This window comes from Ascidiella aspersa, chromosome 5 (assembly GCF_963924565.1).
Source record: "Ascidiella aspersa chromosome 5, kaAscAspe10.2, whole genome shotgun sequence".
NCBI classification, from domain to species: Eukaryota; Metazoa; Chordata; class Ascidiacea; order Phlebobranchia; family Ascidiidae; genus Ascidiella; species Ascidiella aspersa.
In genome coordinates, this window is record NC_139451.1 from 31,852,109 (window position 1) to 31,873,180 (window position 21,072).

General features: G+C 36.9%; 1 protein-coding gene and 1 pseudogene across 1 annotated transcript; one reads left to right on the plus strand and one right to left on the minus strand.

Annotated features, from left to right (window-relative positions):
• Positions 1 to 1,886: 1,886 nt before the first annotated feature.
• On the plus strand, positions 1,887 to 8,785 carry LOC146146360 (TLC domain-containing protein 4-like). The gene is made up of 5 exons (XM_083390364.1): positions 1,887 to 1,939; positions 4,939 to 5,036; positions 5,600 to 5,673; positions 6,682 to 6,828; positions 8,426 to 8,785. Exons 1-5 carry the CDS (start codon positions 1,909 to 1,911, stop codon positions 8,556 to 8,558), a joined length of 483 nt encoding a protein of 160 aa, XP_083246490.1. The 5' UTR covers positions 1,887 to 1,908; the 3' UTR covers positions 8,559 to 8,785.
• A 2,742-nt stretch (positions 8,786 to 11,527) lies between these two features.
• On the minus strand, positions 11,528 to 17,302 carry LOC146146361 (N(G),N(G)-dimethylarginine dimethylaminohydrolase 1-like; annotated as a pseudogene).
• Positions 17,303 to 21,072: the final 3,770 nt, after the last annotated feature.

The following is a 21,072-nucleotide window of genomic DNA, read 5'->3' on the forward strand; positions in this document are numbered from 1 at the left end:
TAATGTAGCAAGCATTGGCGTATGGTTGTTTCTCGACTTGCTCCTCTCTGAGCCTGTGTAGCTTAGTCCGGGTATGGCCAGAGGTCGTGAGTTCAAACCTCACTCCAGGCTAATTGTTTTTCTAGCCTGCCATGCTTGCATCGATCGAAAGATTCGGTGAGTCTGCGATGGCTTTCGGTGTACTAATGATACGTAAGCCGTAATCGTTGGTCAAAAAGCAGCTTCAGAAGGGCTAGATCTGGTTGTTAACACACATATGTGTTTGCATGTTTCATTGAATTAACGCGTAAGTGACAGATGCAGCCGCAGCACCGGACATCCATTCTGAATGCGACAGCAAATGCAATTGACAAATGACAAACTGCCCTAACTGACAGAAAGCGACGATTTCTTTTTGCGTACAATCTACTTTTCGCCAATCTTGTTTGCGTGTCATTTTGAAACACTTGAACTAGGGCTGACGAACGTTCAGAATTTTTCGGACATGTTTGAATGTTAGTAATCCATTTTGTGTCTATGAAAGATTTTTACCTGAATGAATCCAGTTATGTAGGAAAAAAAGGAAAAACTGGTAACCCGAACATTAGCCTAAATATTTGCAACTAAGTAAACATTAATTACATTCAATAATTAATTAATTAATTATATTGGCGAAAATACCCCAATTTTAGCAAAAATTGTTTAATGAAAGCCTTAACACACGTCACCTTAACACACGTCAAATCTTTTCAGAAAATGACTTCTAAATTGCTTCAATCAAGTCAAGTCAAGTCATTTAACCCAAAAGACGCAAATCAGGTCATTCAAATACAGTGATGTGACTTTACGACAAGTTTGTGATTAAAGTTATTACAACACTGGTAATTCAACACATTAGTTTCGTGTTTGACAATATATTAGTTACGCGTCAAATTTCGCTTGTCGCTATGGCAACAATTGTCTTGCTGTTGTAGGTAGCATTGTTGCGCAATCCGACGCGCGAATAAAATTAACTCCAACCCAAAACCATTGAGCTCTCGTAACAGCGACGGTGATTAGTTGAAGTGCCTTTTAATTGTTTAGAGCCCCAACCTAAACATACCCAGTATAATATGCTGCCCTGACCTGTGGAAGCTGGTAAACACCAACTGGTAAATGCATTAAAGGTAATTATTTGTGTACTTTTTCCAGGGTAGGTTCCACCTGTCACGCAATAATAGCCACCACTGGTTCATTATTTGTTGTTCTTTACGATAAAGAATCCTGGAACAGCCCGAATCCACTTCTGTAAGTAATTCAAAGCAGAGTTTATCGATTATACTAATTCAGTTCAATTACAATTACTCTTTAAATATTTCAATTACATTAAACGCTGTAACTAATTACATCAATTACAATTGAAAAAACTTCAATTTTTTCAAAATCACTTTGGTGTAAATTATTTTTTTGCATTTTCTGGCATGGTCTAGTACAGGGGTTCTTAAACTTTTTTTACCGCAGACCCCTAAAAAATTTTTTTGCTTCGCATGGACCAGCGAAGGCAAGAAATTTTTAGTGATGACATCATAATACAAACAGACTTCATAAATTTGCTGTTTGCGGTCCAAAAATGTGAAATGAAATAAAGTCTAAGTATATTCAGTGCAAAAATGTTTTATTTTTGACTATAGTCTACTCTTTTCTTTGAAAAATAGATTGCTTGAATATACACTAATAGTTCAATTAGGCCTTCAAGGACCCCCTAAACTAGCTCACGTACCCCCAAGGGGTCCATGGACCCCAGTTTAAGAACCCCTGGTCTAGTAATTGGCGAAAAATTGATTGATACCAATTTAGAAAAAATATATTTTAAACAGCCCGATAAATATTATTTTAACTAAAATCACTTTTGCTTGTTTTAGCGGCCAGTCTCAGATCTCCAATTGCGTCATGCTCTTCACGGTTGGATACTTTTTAGCAGGTGAGACAATTTTCATGTTTTACACTTCTCTAAAACTTCTATGCGGAAATATGACAGACTTTATTTATGTTAAATAACGTCTGAAGATTATTTACTTTTCTTCACAATTAATTGCATAAAAAATTACATTAGCCAATAAAACGTTTTTGATTTTTCAGAAGGCATTTCTAGCTAAACAACACCCAACAAACCTAATTTTGAAAACAGGAACTCTTATTAATAACCTGTTTGGCCCGGCATTTTAGGAACTTAGCAATGTTATCATGTAAATCAGGATCTATAACACATTAAAGTTTTTTTTTTATGCCACAATTTTGAACTGTATTCCGATAAGATGCAGACGAATAATTGTGCAAGATCAAAATGCCACGTTAGGTGAAAATATTCAAGTACGAAATGTGGGGTTGACCTCTAATACTTACGAGCAACATAGCACTACTTTAAAATTTAAGTGGATTCGTAATAAAATGTATCTTTCTACGTTATCTCCTCTGTTTTATAAAATCTCAAATGCCCGGGTTCCGAGGTAAATACTGCGATAAACCCATTTTCAGTTCTGCAGTGAAAGATGCACACACAATCACACATATGTGTGTTAATAACTGAGATCTAGCCCTTCTGAAGCTGCTTTTTGACCAACGATTACGGCTTACGTATCATAAGTACACCAAAAGCCATTGCAGACTCACCGAATCTGTCGATCAATGATGCAAGCAGGGCAGACTAGAAAAACAACTGCCTGTGGTGAGGTTCGAACTCACGACCTCCGGTCAAGCCGGGACCGTCGCTCTACCAACTGAGATATACAGGCTTTTTAGTTTTTCTTGAGTTTCACAACAGAAAAACATGTAAAATTAGCTCAACTGGTCATAAAAGAACATAGGGAAACGTCCAGAATTTCGGTTGGATGGTGGATGTGACATTATTGAGAGATGATGTCACAAGTTGCGTAATAACGTGAAGTTATTAAACAACTAATCTTAAAAAAAACTGCACTTCTCGGCCAACTATAGTATTCAAATGTGCAAACAAATTGAAATTCTTGATAATATGAGTTTTTACGACACAACACACCATACACATAGCGCATACGGCGCGTTTGAGATAAAAAGATTTGTTAAAAAAAATTTTGCGCTTATATAGCAAAATTTGGCAAGAAACATCTTTGGGGTAATGGTCCCGTCATACCCTCGTATAATACATTTGTCATATAACTGTGGTCGTTACAGGATGTTTAATATCAGTTACAGTTCTTCATAAACAGGGTTATTTTTCTATAACATTTTCCAAGTAAAAGAGCAAAATTAGTGGAAATCGCTCGCATTAATTAATTTACATTAACGACCCCCAAAAATGCGTTTCTATAGTAAAATATGACACAAAAAATAGTTTGGGAAAATGGCCGTTTGCCCCACACTCTGGTTAAGCCCTTAAAAACGACCAATCTGACAAAACCATTTTGTATGTAGCCTGTAGTCACTGTCGTTTAACATACAGGACATTTTAACTAAATATAAATCGGGGTTAAAGATTAATGTCGATTTGATTCCATCTCTGAGAAGAATCTATTGTAATTGGAATAAAAAATCTGTGTCACCCACAGTAAAAATAGTAGTTTTAAAAAGTTATTCGTGTTCTCAAATCTTAGTACTAAATGTATATCTATTTATGTTTTATTTTTTTTTTTTTATGAGTCTGTCATCTTTGTAATGTAGCTTTTGTTTTAAAAGTAACTCCTCGCCAACCTAAGACTTGATAAACAAGTTGTGTGGTGTTTATAAGGTTACTTTTTGTGACTTTACGTTTATATGTAACTTTGTGACGTCATGTTTTGATGTCACTTCGTTACGCCACGTGTGACATCATCTATGTAAAAGTTTCATGGCCGCCCCAAAACAAAAAATCTAGATTCTAGATCCTCGCCTGAACTTGACTTAGGTAAATATTACTGTATACTTTTTGGGTCCATGGCGAGAAATAAAAAACAACTATTAGGTAAAAAATGTAGAGGGTCAGTAAACGCTTTGGTGGAACCAAATGAGGTCCTAAAGACGAAAATATAGATAACGACTGTTTGAAACAGTTTTTTCTAACTTAAACACACGTTGGCGTCAGCTGTTTCTTCGACAAATTTCACTGCTTCCTTCCCGTTAAAAAACTCTTAATCACTTCCTTTCTACACACTTAGGTCCCCCTTCTCTAAATTTCCTGTTTTGATTATTTTTTGCCAAACGTAAACAGCATAAAACAAGCGGGATAATAACCCTTGTCCTTATGCTGTACCAGTGTTGTGAACGGAGGCGCCCGTAGAACATTTTCCAAGGGGGGCTAATATGAATATTTACACATAATTTAACTTCAGTACCTATGATATTAATGTGTACATACGATTTTATATCAGTAGAAGTTTGTATACAAATCAATATTATTCCATTGATTTCAGTAAAACTGACTAAAATATGAAGTATTATAAATATGAACAATAATAATAATCGCATTTTAGAATTCCAGGGGGGAATGCCCCCCCCCAGCTCCCCATGGGGGGTGCCCATGGCTGTGAACAAGTCCTTTTAAATACCTTGAGTCCCAGTCAAGACACTTGCGAAATAACTTAATTCCAAGTCCCCGACTTTTTCAAAAAATAATAGGTTAATAACTTGACATAAACATGTTAACGCTTCGCCAAATTTGGGCCTAATAATTGTCTGTCAATGTTTTCTTTCATCTATTTTCCTTATTTGAGCATAATGTCATTTGGTATCGACTCCCGATATTTCTGTCCAGAATATCAAGTATTGGTATAAAATGTCAAGTATCGGACATCCCTAGATTTGCTTAAAATATCGAGAAGAGTTTTGGAAAATAAAACGTCTATAGCCTCTGTTTAACCCTGTATACCCAAATGGACACTTGCGGAAACATCTCAAGGTTACCTGAAGCATATTTACTGCGTGTTATGCTTATTTTAACGGTTTCTTAATCAGCAACTCACTTTTCAGACGCGATTCTGATGTTTGTATATTTGCGCGGCTGCGACGATATGTTGAGCTTGTTGTTTCATCACGTCATCACTTGCAACGTCATGCTTTTCAGCTGGGTGAGTGGGTGATAGTGTTGTAAAAAAGTCAAGTCAATTTCAAGTCATGTCACTGACATAAAAAAAACTATTAAAATTGGTAACTCGTCCGATAATGAGCAACAATTTAACTCAAAACAACACAAACGCAATATACAGCAGTAGCCTAAAGTGTTTAATGTGCAAAACAGATAAAATTAATGAAAATCCCCTAAGTCTAAGTCAAGTCATTTGTCCAAAAGACTTAATCAAATTTCTATTTAAAAAAATCAAATTTCTATTTAAAAAATACCTAGGATACGCTGCGTTGCTTAGAACCATGGCTGGAGTGCCTTAATTTAAATCTATCTAGGCATCAGCTTGTTACTGACACTATATTAGTTCATTTCTACTTTAAGCTGATGAAGCGCGGTTGTGAGAAACCTTTAAAGATTTCAATACAATTTGTCTTTATATAGCGACAAATACGGCTATTTACAAAGATAGACGAGTATACTGATACTACCACTTTAGATTGGGTTCGATCCGATAAAATCGTACTTTTGAGAAGACGATTTTCTTTAAAAAATCGATTTTTTTTTCAGTACTTCGGAGCTTTTCAGCCACTGATATTGTCGAGAAACACAACTGAATGTTCGACGATATTTCTCAACACAAGGTAGAGTCAATGTTTGTTTTAAAACATGGCCTTTCAGGGTCAAAATAAAAATAAACTACTGTTTTATTGTTGCAAATAATCTTTAAAATGAAAAAAAAATTAAAAAAAAGAGGTTGGACCTCTTTTGTCCCTATAACATCATATTTTTATTCCGACAATAAAAAACTCACGCTGTTATCTGTTTTATTTTCTCAGTAATGTGTTACCGCCTATAGAGAAAATAAACTATTGGCGTTTTGATATAACCTTAAACCTTTATAACTTCAAATTTTTTTGTAAAGTTACTATTTCTGGCAAAAAAGACGTTAAAAAACCTTTGTTTTGGTGATTCATAAGCCTATTGCTGCTTCCACCCCACATATTTTTATTATACTCGATCTCACGAAAACATCTGTGTAACTATCGGTAAGCAAAGGTATTCGAGAATCAATTCTAGGCAAATTGCCCGATTTTTGATTTCGATAGTAGTTATTTAAAAGCCAATTCGTAACAAATTGTCTAATTTTTAATTGAAAAGTCATTTGAAAGCCAATTCTATTGTCTTATTAATAAATTTACAAAAAAACGCTATTAAATATTTTCCGCAAAAATTACTTTGTGACAAACTTTACCCAAAACCAAAAATCAGCAAGCTATTTTGTATCCAATTTTTTGGAACCCGTCTTAACACGAGAATAAATTCAACATGTGCGTTTTTTTTAAAGGTAAAAAAATAAGCTAAACAAGCGAATATACTCCGCTTTTTAGGTGGGTAAAAAATTGCATTTGCAAAATGTTTCCGTTCGTTTCTTTTCGTCGGTATCACGTTTTTGTAGGTATACGCTCGTATACAAGCGTATATTTACTTGATACGCAGCTTTAATAAACTTGTCAGATACGTTAAATTGTGTTGAGGAATTGTAAGAATCTTCAAAGCAATATTATACACCCCAGGGCGCCGCCTAACAGTAAAACAATTGTTTGTGACGTTAAAAAAGCGATTTAAAAGATAACGAACAACTTGTTAAGGTGGATGCTCAAGCTTTCGGAGATGAAGCACACGCGACTGTACTTCGCTAACGGGATCTTATTCACTTTCACTTTCTTTCTGTTCCGGATTGTCACCATCCCTTACATCTACGTGTGGATCTACTTCTATCGCGAAACTTACCTGAGGTAATCCTTACATTCCACTGGTCAACACAACTTTTCTTGCACAGGATTTTGAACTGATTCTAGTGGACTTCTGGCCAGGGCTGCGGAGTCGGGTAAAAACAACCAGAGTCCGACTCCGGCCAAAAAATACACCCGAGTCCGACTCCCGAGTCCGACTCCGGCCAAATGTAAGAATTTGTGTCGAATCCCGAGTCCAGCTCTCACTCTACAGTCTGTATTTTACTCATTTACGCAACTAAATTAAGGTGGATTTTCTGTAATCCACTCATATTGGTGTCATAATATATCCACCCGCATTACAAAATATTTCACAATTTGCTATTACACTTTTACAACTTACATTTTGCCGCCTTAACAGTTTTAAAATTAGATACTGCGCATGCGCACGTCGGACTCGGGACTCGGGTAGTTTTATGCGGTTTTACTCGAGTCCCGAGTCTGACTCCGCAGCCCTGCTTCTGGCCACTGATTTCCAAACGTTATTACAATATGCAATGGACCAAGAGTGTTAAACATCTGTTTATGCCAATAACTTGACTTAGGCAGCGCTATTGCAATAAATGAGATAAAGCCTTGACTATGGGACAATGAATAAATTACACCGGGAATTGACTTGTTTTTTTTCTGATTTTTGTGACTTGACGGAAGGACTGCAGAGTCGGTTACAAATAACCCGACTCTAACTCTTCAGTTTGTATTTCACCCATTTACGTAACTAAAATAAGGCGGGTTTTCAGCAATCCACTTATGTGGGGTCACATAATTCATCCACCCACAATACGTTGTTGGAAAATATCCACAATAGGCCATTAAACCTTCAATTTACAGTTGGCCGCCCTATCAGATTCGAAATTTGGCATTGCGCGTGCGCACGTCGGACTCGGGTAGTTTAACGTTGGCTTACTCGGGTTCCGAGTCCGACTCCAGCAACACAAACCGACTCCGCCGAGTCGCGAGTCCGACTTTGCAGACCTACTTGACAGTGCGTACCTTGATTCAAACAGCTTGTTGTTTAACTGTTGAAAGCAATAGATCAGGGTGGTCCAAGGTTGACTGCATCGCGGGCCACAATATGTCTTGCATATTCTTTGCGGGCCACTTAACCCAGGAGCGGATCAACGTTTTTCGTTTGTCGGGGGATTGGTCACTTAGATTTGTTTGATTAAATACATCCTCAACGGTACGCATTGCACCAATTCAACAGTGCTTCGCGGGCCACGAAAAATGCTGTCGCGGGTCACATGTGGCCCGCGGGCCTGGTTTTGGACCACCCTGCAATAGATCAACTCGTTGTGAGATTTTGTTCTAACACAGCGGTTCTCAACCAGTGGGCCATGGAAACTTTTTAGATGGGCCACAGGCCAATTTAAAAAATCTAGATTTATTGAAGAATTTAGTTTCATTTGTGTCGCTATGCCTAATTTTACAGGAATAATGGCTTGGGGTGGAATTGAGAAGGAATGTAAATACAACGTAAATTTGTTGTTATATGCTTCGCTATATTTTGTTCTAAACTTTTTTATAGTTTGTCCATTCATAAAAATTTATTGGACCACAGAAAAAAAGGTTGATAACCACTGTTCTAATACATTCACAGCATGGGTTTCGTAATGCTGATGCCGGCTACAGCAGTTGTCCTGGATGCGATGAACCTCTTCTGGTTCCAGCGGGTGATGCGCGGTCTGTTTCAATACCTCAAAAACGACTGGCACAAGATCAAGTCTTCGTGACGAACCGGGACGGAACGGCAACACTTCTTATTATTGGCAGCTCACTGTTTTGTTTCTCCGTCTTCCAATAAGGCACCCGTCTGCCTTCGTGCTCTTATTTCTCTCTGGGAATGCATTGTCGCTCTTGATATTTATCGTTGTTACTTATAGGGCAGTGGTCGGCAACCGCCGGTCCGCGAGGAGCTCGTTACCGGTCCGTAGCAGGGTCGCCAAATTAAAATTTTGATTTAAACCCAAACTGTACGTAAACTGGTCTTTTTGTCTCGCTGTATGGATGCAAGGGGCCGCAGCCTTGACTATCAGAAATCTTACATAATTATGCAAGTTTGAATTTTCTGTGATGGCAGCAACAAAGACGAAACTGAAAAACAGACTGGGCGTGAGGGACACATTGCGGGTTTCATTAAGTTTAATAATTCTGGGAGCATCTCGTTGCTGAAAAGTAAAAAAAATCCTTTACTGAACATTTACACATTTTCTAAAGGCCGGTGCGTGATAAAATCTTAGGTTTTAACCGGTCCGTAGTGCAAAAAAGGTTGCCGACCCCTGCTCTAGGGGTGTCCTACACTGGCCGTTTTATTTTGATACCGACCAGGGGTAGATCCAAGGGAGGGTTACGTGGACGTAGCACCCCAAACTGCATTTTTTGCCTATTTTAATTAGGTACATGCAAATAAATTCGAATCTTGTTAGGTTACTAGGACGTCTAAGTCCATTTTGATAAATCGTTTTTGCCCAAAGGCGTCATGCTTCTTATTGCAGCATCGAAAATAAAATTCCGACAACTTAAGCGCTATAAAGACGTTTTGCGCTATGCGCGAATTTCTAACCTCGTTGTAGCTTTGGTATCTTTTTATGACGTCACGTTTAGATATAACTTTATGACGTCAAATTTTGACGTAACTTTGTGATATCACGGCATGGCGTAACTTTGCGACGCTACGTTATGACGTAAATTTGTGACGTCATCTCTGCCAAAAATTGCCAACATTCCCCCAAACAAAATTCCTAGATCCGCGCCTGAAATTTATAACCGATATTTGAAGCAAAAACTACGGTGATTTGACCCGTTTCCGTATGGCGTAATCACTATGTTCACTTAAGAAAGGTTTACTGAGTTTAATGCATGAATTTTAGGTACTCGATCGAATTTTTTGGGGGGCTAGCCAACGTATATTTATTGGCGATTTTTAATGTAATATATTTTCATAATTTTACCTCTTCAGTTAGAAAACCCAATGTTGGATCGTAATTTGCACAAATGCACTGATACCTTCCTGGTATCGGCGACGATGCCTGCCACATTTTATTAGACGGGTACCGATACTTCCACTTGGTATCGGCTGCGATCCGATATTATCGGACATCCCTAGGTATTACTGTTGTGCTTTTTCCGCCACTATTTATGCCCGATGTCTTTGCAGTACAAATACTCTTGTTTTCCTCACTTTTACCTGTTGGCTCCAGAAGGCGCGTGTGATAGAATAAATCGTGGATTCTATTCGATTCTGGCGTTGAAATTTCCAAAAGAAACTGACGAATTAAGCCTATTTTTGAATAAATATTTTAAATTAGGTCATTTCAAAATCGTTTACGTCTAACTCAAGTCAATTGCTAAATAATTTTTGTAGTTTTTGACAATGGCTATTGGCCAAGGAAAGTTTTTTTTTTATAAAGTCACCAGTTTTTCAAGCTAAGGTAGCCCGTATTAGCTATGGCGGCAATATACTTGACCGTGTTACATTCTGGCAATATTTCGCCACAAAAAACACTTTAAACAAATTTATTTAAGGAAATCAATTCAGCAGGTTGATTGTGGTAGCTGGAAAATTTCGGGGTTAGGTAGAAACTTTAGCTATATTTAATCTCCTGCCTGAAACAGGTTTTCGAAACCCTTATAACGGACCTGGGCCAACTACGGCCCGGCACGCAATATTATTATTAAATAAGAGATTTTTTCTCGATTTCAGACTATTTTATTAAATAAATTACTCTAGTAGGGATCCCCACCTTTTTCTGCTCTTACCAGCTTGTCAAAAACGGATATTACAGATTATTTTAAAGACGTTTTTATGTATTTTAAACCCCATTTTTGACACGCCCTAGACATTTTCTGTTTGTTATGCTGCCCGCTACTAAAAATAATTGCCCACCCCTGCCTTATACACATCAAAGCTCCAACATTTTGCATACGTTGGTAAATCTTGTCCGCCGAAAACGCGAGCACTTAAAGGCCAGTTTTCACTATAGCTACACTGAGCTGCGCTGGGCGTAAAAATCGCTCCAAAACGTGACGTTTTTCTATAGCTACACGGGCTTGAGTTTAGCAAAGCGTGAAAAACTCGAAATAAAAGAATTTAAAAGCAAATTACGCTTTGCTCAGCTCATAATTGCCCACCCCTGCCTTATACACATCAGAGCTTCTTTAGTGGCCCAACATTTTGCATCCGATGGTAACTCATAATTTTTATTTGTTTTGAATATAATTTGCAGTTTTATGAAACGACGCTATGCCCAAAAACTATAAACCTTTTCCTAGGCTTCATGTAAGTCGTTAGCTTGTTTTAATTGATTACTGATTGATCCGACGGAATTTCCAATTTTCCAGGTTTTACATTAGTTTGAAAGAATTCACGAAAACGCGAGCGCTTTAGGCCTGTGACGCAAATTCTTACACGCAGAAAGCGTAATAACATAAATTACCGTGTTTTATATGTGCCATTTACGGAACACATCAAAGTTTATATAGAATTTTTTTCCATTGCAAAAAATATTAAACTAAAAACTACATGATGAAGCTAAAAATACTTATATCTGACCAATAAAAATTCCTTTAAAAACAAGTTTTGTAAAAATTTGTTTGTGAGACAAATGTATAAATTATACACGACATTGAGGGTTGAACTTAAAAGAAAATACTTAATCAAACACACAACATGAAACTATCTAGGAGCGATATCGGTCGCATTTATGAGTAGTGGCAAAGACAAACAATAAAATTTGGAACTTTTTCGGAAGAGCAACAATTTAGAAAAGCGAAAAATTGATCGGAAGGCTAAAACGAGAATACGAACCGCATCTGAAATCATCGTAAAGTAAGGGGAAGCACCGAACACGTGATGCATCCGTCGACCTTGGCAAACTCGGAAAGGTCAACCGGAAGTTTGGTCGGGCCTTCGACGCATTCCAAGTCCTAAGCATCGAATATTTTCGGGTTTCACGAGTTTGGATTTCAAAGTTTGACTTGGGATTTTTCGGGGCTTTGACTTTTGATAGATTACAGTTATCTAGCGCAGTGCTTCTTAAACTTTTTTAGTTTTGTTCACCCCTAGCATCTATTTCCTGATTTCATTCACCCTTGTCGCATGATATGATAAAACTATTTCGTCTATATATAACAGCACAAAATGACCAGGTTGTTTCCCAAGCTTTCATCCATTTCTGACGGTTCACTCTTATTCACCCCTTTTGGTTGGTTCACCCCCGTAAAAATTTTGTTCACCCTGGGGTGAACCATTCACCTATTTAAGAAACACTGATCTAGAGGCCTGCTTTTCATACTTTTCTGTAAAACTATATTCAAAACATCGATGATTCCTTACTTACTTTTAATTAATATATTTAAAGAGATGACTAGATCAGTTTAAAACAGCTTTGCGGTTCTTCAGAGTCTCTAACTGAGGTCGCCATTTTACATTTGGACGCGAGTTTTAGGGTTTTCTTTTAGGCAGTCTTGTATTGACTTAAGTTAATGACTTGACTTAAGTTAATGACTTGACTTAAGTATTCGACCAAAATGAATTGACTTAACTTAAGTCTTTGACCAAAATGAATTGACCTAAGTATTTTGGGCAGATTGACTTGGATTTTGTATAAAATGACTTGGGTTAAAATTAGGTGTATTTATTTAATTATTGTTTTAAAAGTTGCTTGCTATATGTACGTTTTGTTATTTTTTAGTTTAGGCAATGTTCATTAACGGACGAGGTTGGCAATTTTACAGTTCAACGTTTTATTTTTAAAGTTGACTTGCTCTCATAATGACTTGGATTCTTGACTTGTTATTTTTGCAAAAGACTGACTTTAGTAATTTAAAAAACACTTACCGCCTAAGTGTTAATTATAGAAAAAGAATTTGATAATGCAATTTTACTAAAAATCCTCGTTATAGTTATAGTATCAAAGCAACGTTAAACCCTTTCTCGAGTTTAACCGCAATGAAATGATATTGAGTTATACTTAACACAAATGAGGTCTATAAGAAATAAGGCACTTAACTTAAAAAGTTTAAAATTTCCCCGATTCCAACTTAAGTTATTTATAACAAGCTCGATTTAAAATAAAATATTCTTTACATATCGTATAATTGCGAATTAAGTATTTTTAATAGCTGTATTTGTTGTAAGGGTATTTCGCCTTTTCGGCATCATCGGAACCTTGTTTAAATATTTTGACTTAAACTTTGTCATTTCAAAAATATTTGCTTTTACCACTGCCTTATACAAACCTTTAAAGCTTCTGGTGTGCATATGAGGAATGACTTTTCGCCACGTTCCAGATACACGCAGTTGGCAAACCTTGCTTCTCCGCTCATTTCGATAAAATCGTACTTTCCCACCGCAGCATTCTTCATCGACTTTATTCCATCGAAACATACTTACAGCGTTATAAAGCGAAAATAAGAGCTTGTGTGTATGACAGCGGCAGCTTTTAGAAGGCTAACCGAAATTAGTTGAACATGATCGAAAATTTTTATTTTTTTTAAAGGTTAGAATATTCTTATCTGTGGTGAGGTTCGAACTCATGAACTCAATCATACCGGGAGCGTCGCTTTACCGACTGAGCTAGCAACTATTTTTTTTTTAAAGATATGCATTCTTCCAATGCAGTTCAGCACAACAAATGCCCGGCTTACTTGTACGATCTTTCGCGCCGACTCCTGTCCCACAAACACGGCAACTTTGCCGGGTGAAGCCAACGAACAAACACTCTTCAGGTGAAGCTCGCCGCCCACATGAACCGGTGTGACGGGTATTGGGGCGAAGAACTCGCGCAGAACTTGGATCCCGGCCTCGTTTGTACGACTCGACAAACCGGAGAAAATTTCCTGGCCTGGAAAAGTGAATGTCCAGTGTAAGTCGTAATAAGAATATTAAAGCCCATACAGAAGTAGATATTATTTTGAACGTTTAGAATTAATCTTAAGATTGTTGAAAATTAATAAAGAGTTATTCGAAACGTTCAAAATGCTTCCTACTTCTGTATGGGCTTTGATATTCTTATTTCGTCTTACTACAACCTCCAACAATTCTGCCCTCGAGTGTTAGTGTTTTAATAAGCCAAGTTAAACACTTTAGACAGTTTTGTTTCAACTAACACTCGACAGTTATCTCACTAGTCTGAAAAAGTGAATGTTGAGTTTAACTGTTTTAATAAGCCATTTTGAACGCATAGTAGTATTAAAGCCCATATTGAATCAAGTAACGTTTACAGAAGAGTGATATTACCAAATAAAAAGTGTGACCTACTCCTGTACGAGCCCTGCTACGTCTGACTAAAACCTCATAACATTCTGCCCAAACGGATTTTCGGATAAGATCGCGATACTTGTCGAAAGGATCGGAATTTGGCAGTGTTGTAATGACTTTAGTCACTGTTTTAAAATGACTTGACTTGACTTAAGTATTTTGGATAAATAACTTAGGTTGAAATAAAGTGTTTCCATTAAGCATTTTTCATTAATAAACTTGGTTATTTATCTTAGGTTTTGCACATAAAACCAGTTGCTTGCCATATGTTGTGTTTTGTATGATTTTTAAGTTGAGTAAATGCTCATTATCGGATTAGTTTACCAATTTCAATAGTTTAACATTTATTTTATGACAAGGACTCGAAATTGACTTGCTTTATCTAGGACTTGACTTAGACTTTGTAAAGCATAGGACATAAAAACAAGGGTAATCAGTCCAATTTTCAAAACAAATTTGAACAACCAAAAACAATTCGCCCAAACGGCCTAAGTACAAGTCACCATAAAATATATTTAAAAACAGTGATCTAAAAGTATTTCATCAGGCAAATCATCACCAAAGTCAAGTCAAGCGTCATGATTACATAATACGGCATTTTATGCAGAGGTAAAACAGAGATAAACCTGTGTACAGAACGTCCCCACCGTCCATGGTTGCATTAGGATCTTTATCCTTCATTCTCACAACTTCGAGACCCGGGAATTTTCTCAGTGCTTCTTCCATTGCTTGCGTCTGCAGTAAAAGAATTAGGCCAGGGAAGTACAACTTTTCGCTAATAGCAGTGGTGTTGAAGTCTAACTTTCGCAACAGCTGTCGGTTAATAACGCATATTATTAGGTAGAAAAACCAAAGTTGTTTGTAGTTATAGCCAACACCTATTACTAGAAACGATCTGTTGTAGACCAGTGGTGTGTGCTATATTTTTAGTGTGGTAGAACTTTGAAAGGCCAACAGAATTTCGATGGTGATGTAACGGCAGAAGAATAATACGTGATATTGTGTTTCGTAATATGTTTTTTTATTAACTGCAAAAAATGTGTCAAATGTCTGCTTAAAGTTGTTGACCAGCGGACAACTATTGTCAAGGCATCTAATTAAAGACAGCACCAACATTGTAATTTGAGAACATTAATTTCGATTGTTAACTCAAAAAGGGCTATTTTTCAATTTTTTATCTGAAATTGTTTTTTGAGTGGCATTTTTCTCTTAAATGCCGCTGCAAATACGTTTTAGCATCGATTTTAAATATCAGGGTAACCATTTAAAATTCCCCTCGCCAAATGTCATTAAAAATTTGACTTGACTGGACAGTTTAAATTCCCAAATAATTTTAGATAGCTCGTGACCATAGGAAATCACGACACAATAACGTCATTATAAAGTAACGCCCCTCCGGGCGGCTCTATGCACAGTTATGTTTTTACTTCAGACAGTTATTTTTTTGATTGTTTTAGGGAAGGTTTCTAGCTAAGGAGAATAACCTATAGACTAGGAGTTCTGTAACTTTTTATTGCGGACACTTAATTTTTTTGCTTCGCGTGGACCACAGTAGGCATTTTTTTTGAATGACGTCATAAATTGACGTCACAAAACAAATAGACTCCAGAAAACGCTGATTTCCACCCAAAATGTGAGTCGTAATTTATTCACTGCAAAACGGTTTTAAACTCTTTTCTTTGAAAAGTTGATTACTTCTTAATAAATCTACGCTAATGTTTCAATTTGGCCTGCATGAACCCCCTAATATTAGTCACGGACGCTGGAGGGATCCATGGACCAAGAACCCCTGCCTCTGTTATATCTAGACGAACCTCAGGGCGACGACTGGGGTGACCCGGATTAGTGATTAGCGCCCTCCCCTGGATTGCGATCGCCACATCTTCCACGAACACGCAATCCGGAAGTTGCTCGTCCTTCGCTAGTGACGTCACTTCCGCCCCAACCTTGTCTCTGCTCAGATTGAAGCAAAAATATAGGAGACACTGAACTGAGCGCAATTCTTGTATTCTAATAAAAATATTTTTTTACCTTAATATATTTCAACAGTAGACCCTTTTAAATTTTAAATTTATTGAAAAATTAAAATTAAATTTAGGGTATATAACTAAAAACACAGTTTGCTGTGTTCCAAAGTTTAAAAGAAATTATAAAGGAATTTTTTAGATAATATCGTATCGCGCCGATATTGGATGCCAAGTGGTAGTATCGGTACTCGTCCGATAATATCGGATCGGAGCCGATACCCGATGCTAAGTGGTAGTATCGGTACTCGTCCGATAATATCGGATCGGAGCCGATACCCGATGCTAAGTGGTAGTATCGGTACTCGTCCGATAATATCGGATCGGAGCCGATACCCGATGCTAAGTGGTAGTATCGGTATTCGTCCGATACTAGAGTGGTATCGGTGCCGATCCGATACAAAATTTATAGGTATTTCATCCACGATTTGCCACCCAATGCGGCAATTGCTACCTTAGAGGTTTATTTATTAAAAACAAAGTATGTTAACAACTGATGGTAATTAAATTTTCCTAAAACTACAAATTTGACTATATTTATTTATATATCGTTACACCTAAAAATGTGGGTCAATAAATGTAGAAAATAATTATTTAATTGTAACAAGTTTCTTGGCGTATTAAAAAACCAGTAGCCTAATACATGAAATAAATAAAAACTAACAAAAATCGACTTTTTAGTTGGTCAACGTTTATTTTTTTTATAAACTTTCAAACATGTAATAACTTGAAATACAAGTTGTGACGTCATCCTGGAGTGAACCGCTATTTAAAAAAGTTCGGTTCAGGTTCAGGTTCTTTCAAATTCATCGGTCAGTTCCGAATCCTTAAAATCTGGCAAAAAACAGTTTACGTTGGAAAAAATTGGCCCAAACCCGGTTCACAGAATTACGGTTCCGGTCCAGTTCGACTTTATAATTTACGGATCTCCGGGAGTAATTCAACGTCCTCTATTTATTTACGTATGTTTCGCATACTTAATTAAACAACACCTTAGTACATTTTGCCAAAAACACGCCATCGTCCTTTTTAAATCAGCGGTAAAATACCTGAGAAGTTCCACCAAATTCTGGTGCTGACGTAACGCCTTTTCCATGTCTATCTTGTAACCTTCCTGAGAACTCAAAGCGTTGCCGCACATCGAGTGAGGCACATCACGCAGTAGCACCGCATCGCACTGAAACGACGCCATTTTTTGTCCGGTTTAAGTCGACTGAAAATCTGTTTAGAACCTTTAAGAGGTTAAGCAAAATTTTTAAACGCCTGGATAGACAGGAAGAGTTTTTTTTGATCAAAAAACTCGAAAAATATAACAATATATGACTTGTTTTTTATCATATTTTCGCTAATCTATGAAATAAACAACTAGCCTACGAGTTTATACATAATTTTGAACATTTAAACATCAAACGAAACCCTTGTTTCACTTCAAAATCACTACAAAAATTAAAATGCCACATTCAATTAATAAGCTATTTCAAGTACGCTTTGGTGTAGATATAATAATTGCGTCTGCAATATTCTGTTTTGGGAAAAGCATTGATTTCAAAAGGAAAAAAATCGCTTCACAGATGCAAAGGTCGGCTGGCATTTTAACAATACCCTGCCGGAAACGAATGAAAAATTAAAGTCTATTATAAACTAGCATTTGCTTATAAGGTCACATCGCTGGATATAACTCTGTTCTGACTGACTGTATTAACTGACCTACTGCAATCGCTTATTAATATTCACATACCAAGGCCCCTTAGGTCCCGGGCATTTTGCCTGTAATATAATTTAGGCCAGGGGCATTTTGCTTCGTAATAAAGTTTTGCTTGGAAAAAAATTATTTGAATGATTTGCTGTATAATGCTTCTAGCCAAATTTTTGTGTCTTTTCGTAACATTGTGGGCAACTAATTGCTGTTTTTCCACAGCATCTATAGGTCGGTGTTCCCAAGGTGGGCGGTAACGGTTTTTAGTTCACAGAACTCGATAGCCTACAAAAATTATTGTAAAATGTACTTTTACGCTTGTATATTGTGGTAGCCAACTAGAAAGACACTAAGTGCGTTGTCTCCTCCTTAACGTACTTTTTCAACTGTCAAGACCAAAACATAACAAATTGCCAACGACTTCGGCAAGTTGTACTGTGTTGTGCAGTCAACACTATAGGCCTACATGAAAAGCAGCATGTGAATCGTGACCCATGGTTATCTAAGCCTGTAGCTCTGCACTATATGGCTTTATGAACGTGTAAAATTCCACTTTATGGTGTATAATGCGTTGTTTTATAATCTGGGTCAAAGAACTTGGTAAATATGAGTTAATGAAGTTTCTCAATCCTCCGTCAAAGTAAAATAATTGATAAAGAACACTTTTAGAAATAAAGAACACTTTTTTTCTAAAATAAGACAAACTAAGCACACAACTCTAAAATAAGCACGTTTCTTAGAAAAAGGCACATTTGTGTTTTCTAAGACACTGCACCCAAAAATAAGCACAAATCTTAGAAATAAGCACGGTATGTCAACCCTGCCTATACAAGGGATATAAGCCTTGGAAATACATTAAATTGACAAACCTTATGGGTATTGGAAATATGTGCTAAATTTTTACATAAAATCAACGTTTCCTTCGCTAAACTATAAACTATACAATATTCCTGGTCAGTTATTACTGAAAAGAACATGCGTAAGTTGCAGAAACCGCTTTAACCGCTTTCAGTAATAATTAACCTTGTGGTATATCTGTTCAACGTTTGAACAGTCAACATTCAATGACGGGACTCATTCACTAGTGACGCGGTCACGCACAAAACCCACTTTACAAACGTTTCGTGCGTAGGTAAACAAACTTGCTTGTGGCCCAATGTTCACGGTTTAAGTTATCTGAAAAATGGCATAATGACTTGAAATAAGGTTCAACAAAAAAAAAAAACAGGTAAAAAGCGTTACTTTTTACTGAGAAGAAACTCGTCTGTGCTTGAGTTATCAGATACCTAATAGGTTAAATTTTGCTAACTGAAATAAAAAGTTGTTTAGGGACTTGACTTAAGTCTTTTGGGCCAATATTAATTAACATTTATTCAAAAAGACTTGACTTCGACTTATCATATTTTATATATAACTTGACTGGGTTGTAAGTTATTTTACGAATGATATGAGTCATTTCAAACGACTTTACAACCCTGCTAGAGTTTAACCAAAAAGTCATTAAACAAACATAGATATTAAATAATAATTTGAACCAATTGGTGGCATAAGTTTATCTGTCACAAAAGGTGTACGAGGGGCATATAGACTATAGGCCAGTATTGGCACATGCCACAAATGTAACAGAATACATTTTATTATTATCCTGACCTACGTTGTATTTTTTTAAGCAGCCAGTAAGGCTATCTGTCCCATATGTAATTAATTTGTTTGTGGACTGATGTAAGACCCAATATATTCGTTTTACTATACAACTGTTTATTCTTTCTTTTTTATTTGTGAGTTATACGGAGTTTTTAAAAATATGCTAAAATTAAGAAAAGGTTTAAACACACGCCTAAACTTTAACTCGAATTGGCAATCGTGCGATAACAGCAAAAGCGGTACTGATCTAGAAACAGGGTATGGTGACTGCAAGACGTGACAAAAAACTAATCAGAAACAGCCAAATACGTCCAGCAAAAGCGACCACGTGCGTCGTCAACAATCCTGTCAGGCGCCAGCTGCGAAACACGCTAACTTCAGGCCAAAAAAAACAAATTGTAGAATACACACTTGCTAATCAGTCAACCTAACCCCTGCGCAAGATGACACGCAAAATCGTGAAGCGTTCCTTAAAAAAAAAAGAAAAATAACGAAAAAGAAAAACTTCCAGCGTTTACGGTCGACCAAACAAAAGACGAAAAACGGCGTTTTGCGCTCGAATTTGGTTTCGCATTAGATTAAGACGCGTGACCCTACATATTACACTTACAAATAATACTAATAATCGCATTTTGAAATTCCAGGGGGGGCGTTCAAATTACTAAATCACCCCACATTATTTAGGTGCGAGTTAACTTTTGTGTTGGGGTAGGTCAATAATTATTATGTATTTATTCCCTCAGTTTTCAATTTTGACGACTGGTTTCGCAACTGTAAAAAAATGGTAAAGGATTCTTGACCAGCGCCACGAATGCAAATCCTTGTAAAACCTGACACACTTTATCGCCATATCACATCATTATTTAAAAGCAAACAAAAAATAGGCACCTTTACTGTTTTAAAAGCAGTCATTGTTAACTTCTGCCTGTCATAATGTCGCATCCGCTTTAATTACGCCACAAAAGCATCGTAACGCCACGGTTCCGAACGAGCAGTCACGTTTGAATCATAACAACCCGATTGTTACGTCACAAACTTTAAACATAACAACAGCGAGGTTATATACGGAAACAAACAATAAGACCTAAAAAGCAACAAGACCTAAAATCTACAATACCATATTGTTAAAACCAACAAGATAATACAGCCAAATACGCAGTAATATCCACGACAGAATAGGAACAAAGTCGTAAATAAGACCGAAATTTGTCGGAATTGGTCCCAAGTTCATCGAAAAAGGGCCTCAATAACCAAAAATAACGCCTGCAACTGTAGGTAAAGGGTATGGGACGATCGGGACCATGGGTCTAGCATCGACCGTTTTGGTATCGGCGTTAGGACGCCCTAGTTTAAACGAGCCGTTAAGGCGTCGCTTTTTTGGCACCGGATTTTTTGTGACTGTTTTGGGTAATTGGTGGATAATGGGTGGGGTTAGGAAGTAAGTTAGGGTTAAAATTATTAGGAGAGTTAGTGATATACTCAGGGGTGGGGTTTTCGGGTCAGGTAAGTGTTGTATAGGCCTGATTCTGAATATTTAGGTCTTATTATGACCGATTTAGGACTTCTTGGGATTTAGACGTTAACATGACTATCAGGTATGATATTTGCCATTTAGATTCTGA

Excerpts from the sequence above, each read along its gene's own strand:
- LOC146146360 (XM_083390364.1), top strand. The coding sequence starts at position 1,909 with ATGCTCTTCACGGTTGGATACTTTTTAGCAG. Across the intron at positions 1,940-4,938 it reads GGTTGGATACTTTTTAGCAG|ACGCGATTCTGATGTTTGTA; the intron begins GTGAGACAATTT and ends CTCACTTTTCAG. Across the intron at positions 6,829-8,425 it reads TATCGCGAAACTTACCTGAG|CATGGGTTTCGTAATGCTGA; the intron begins GTAATCCTTACA and ends ATACATTCACAG.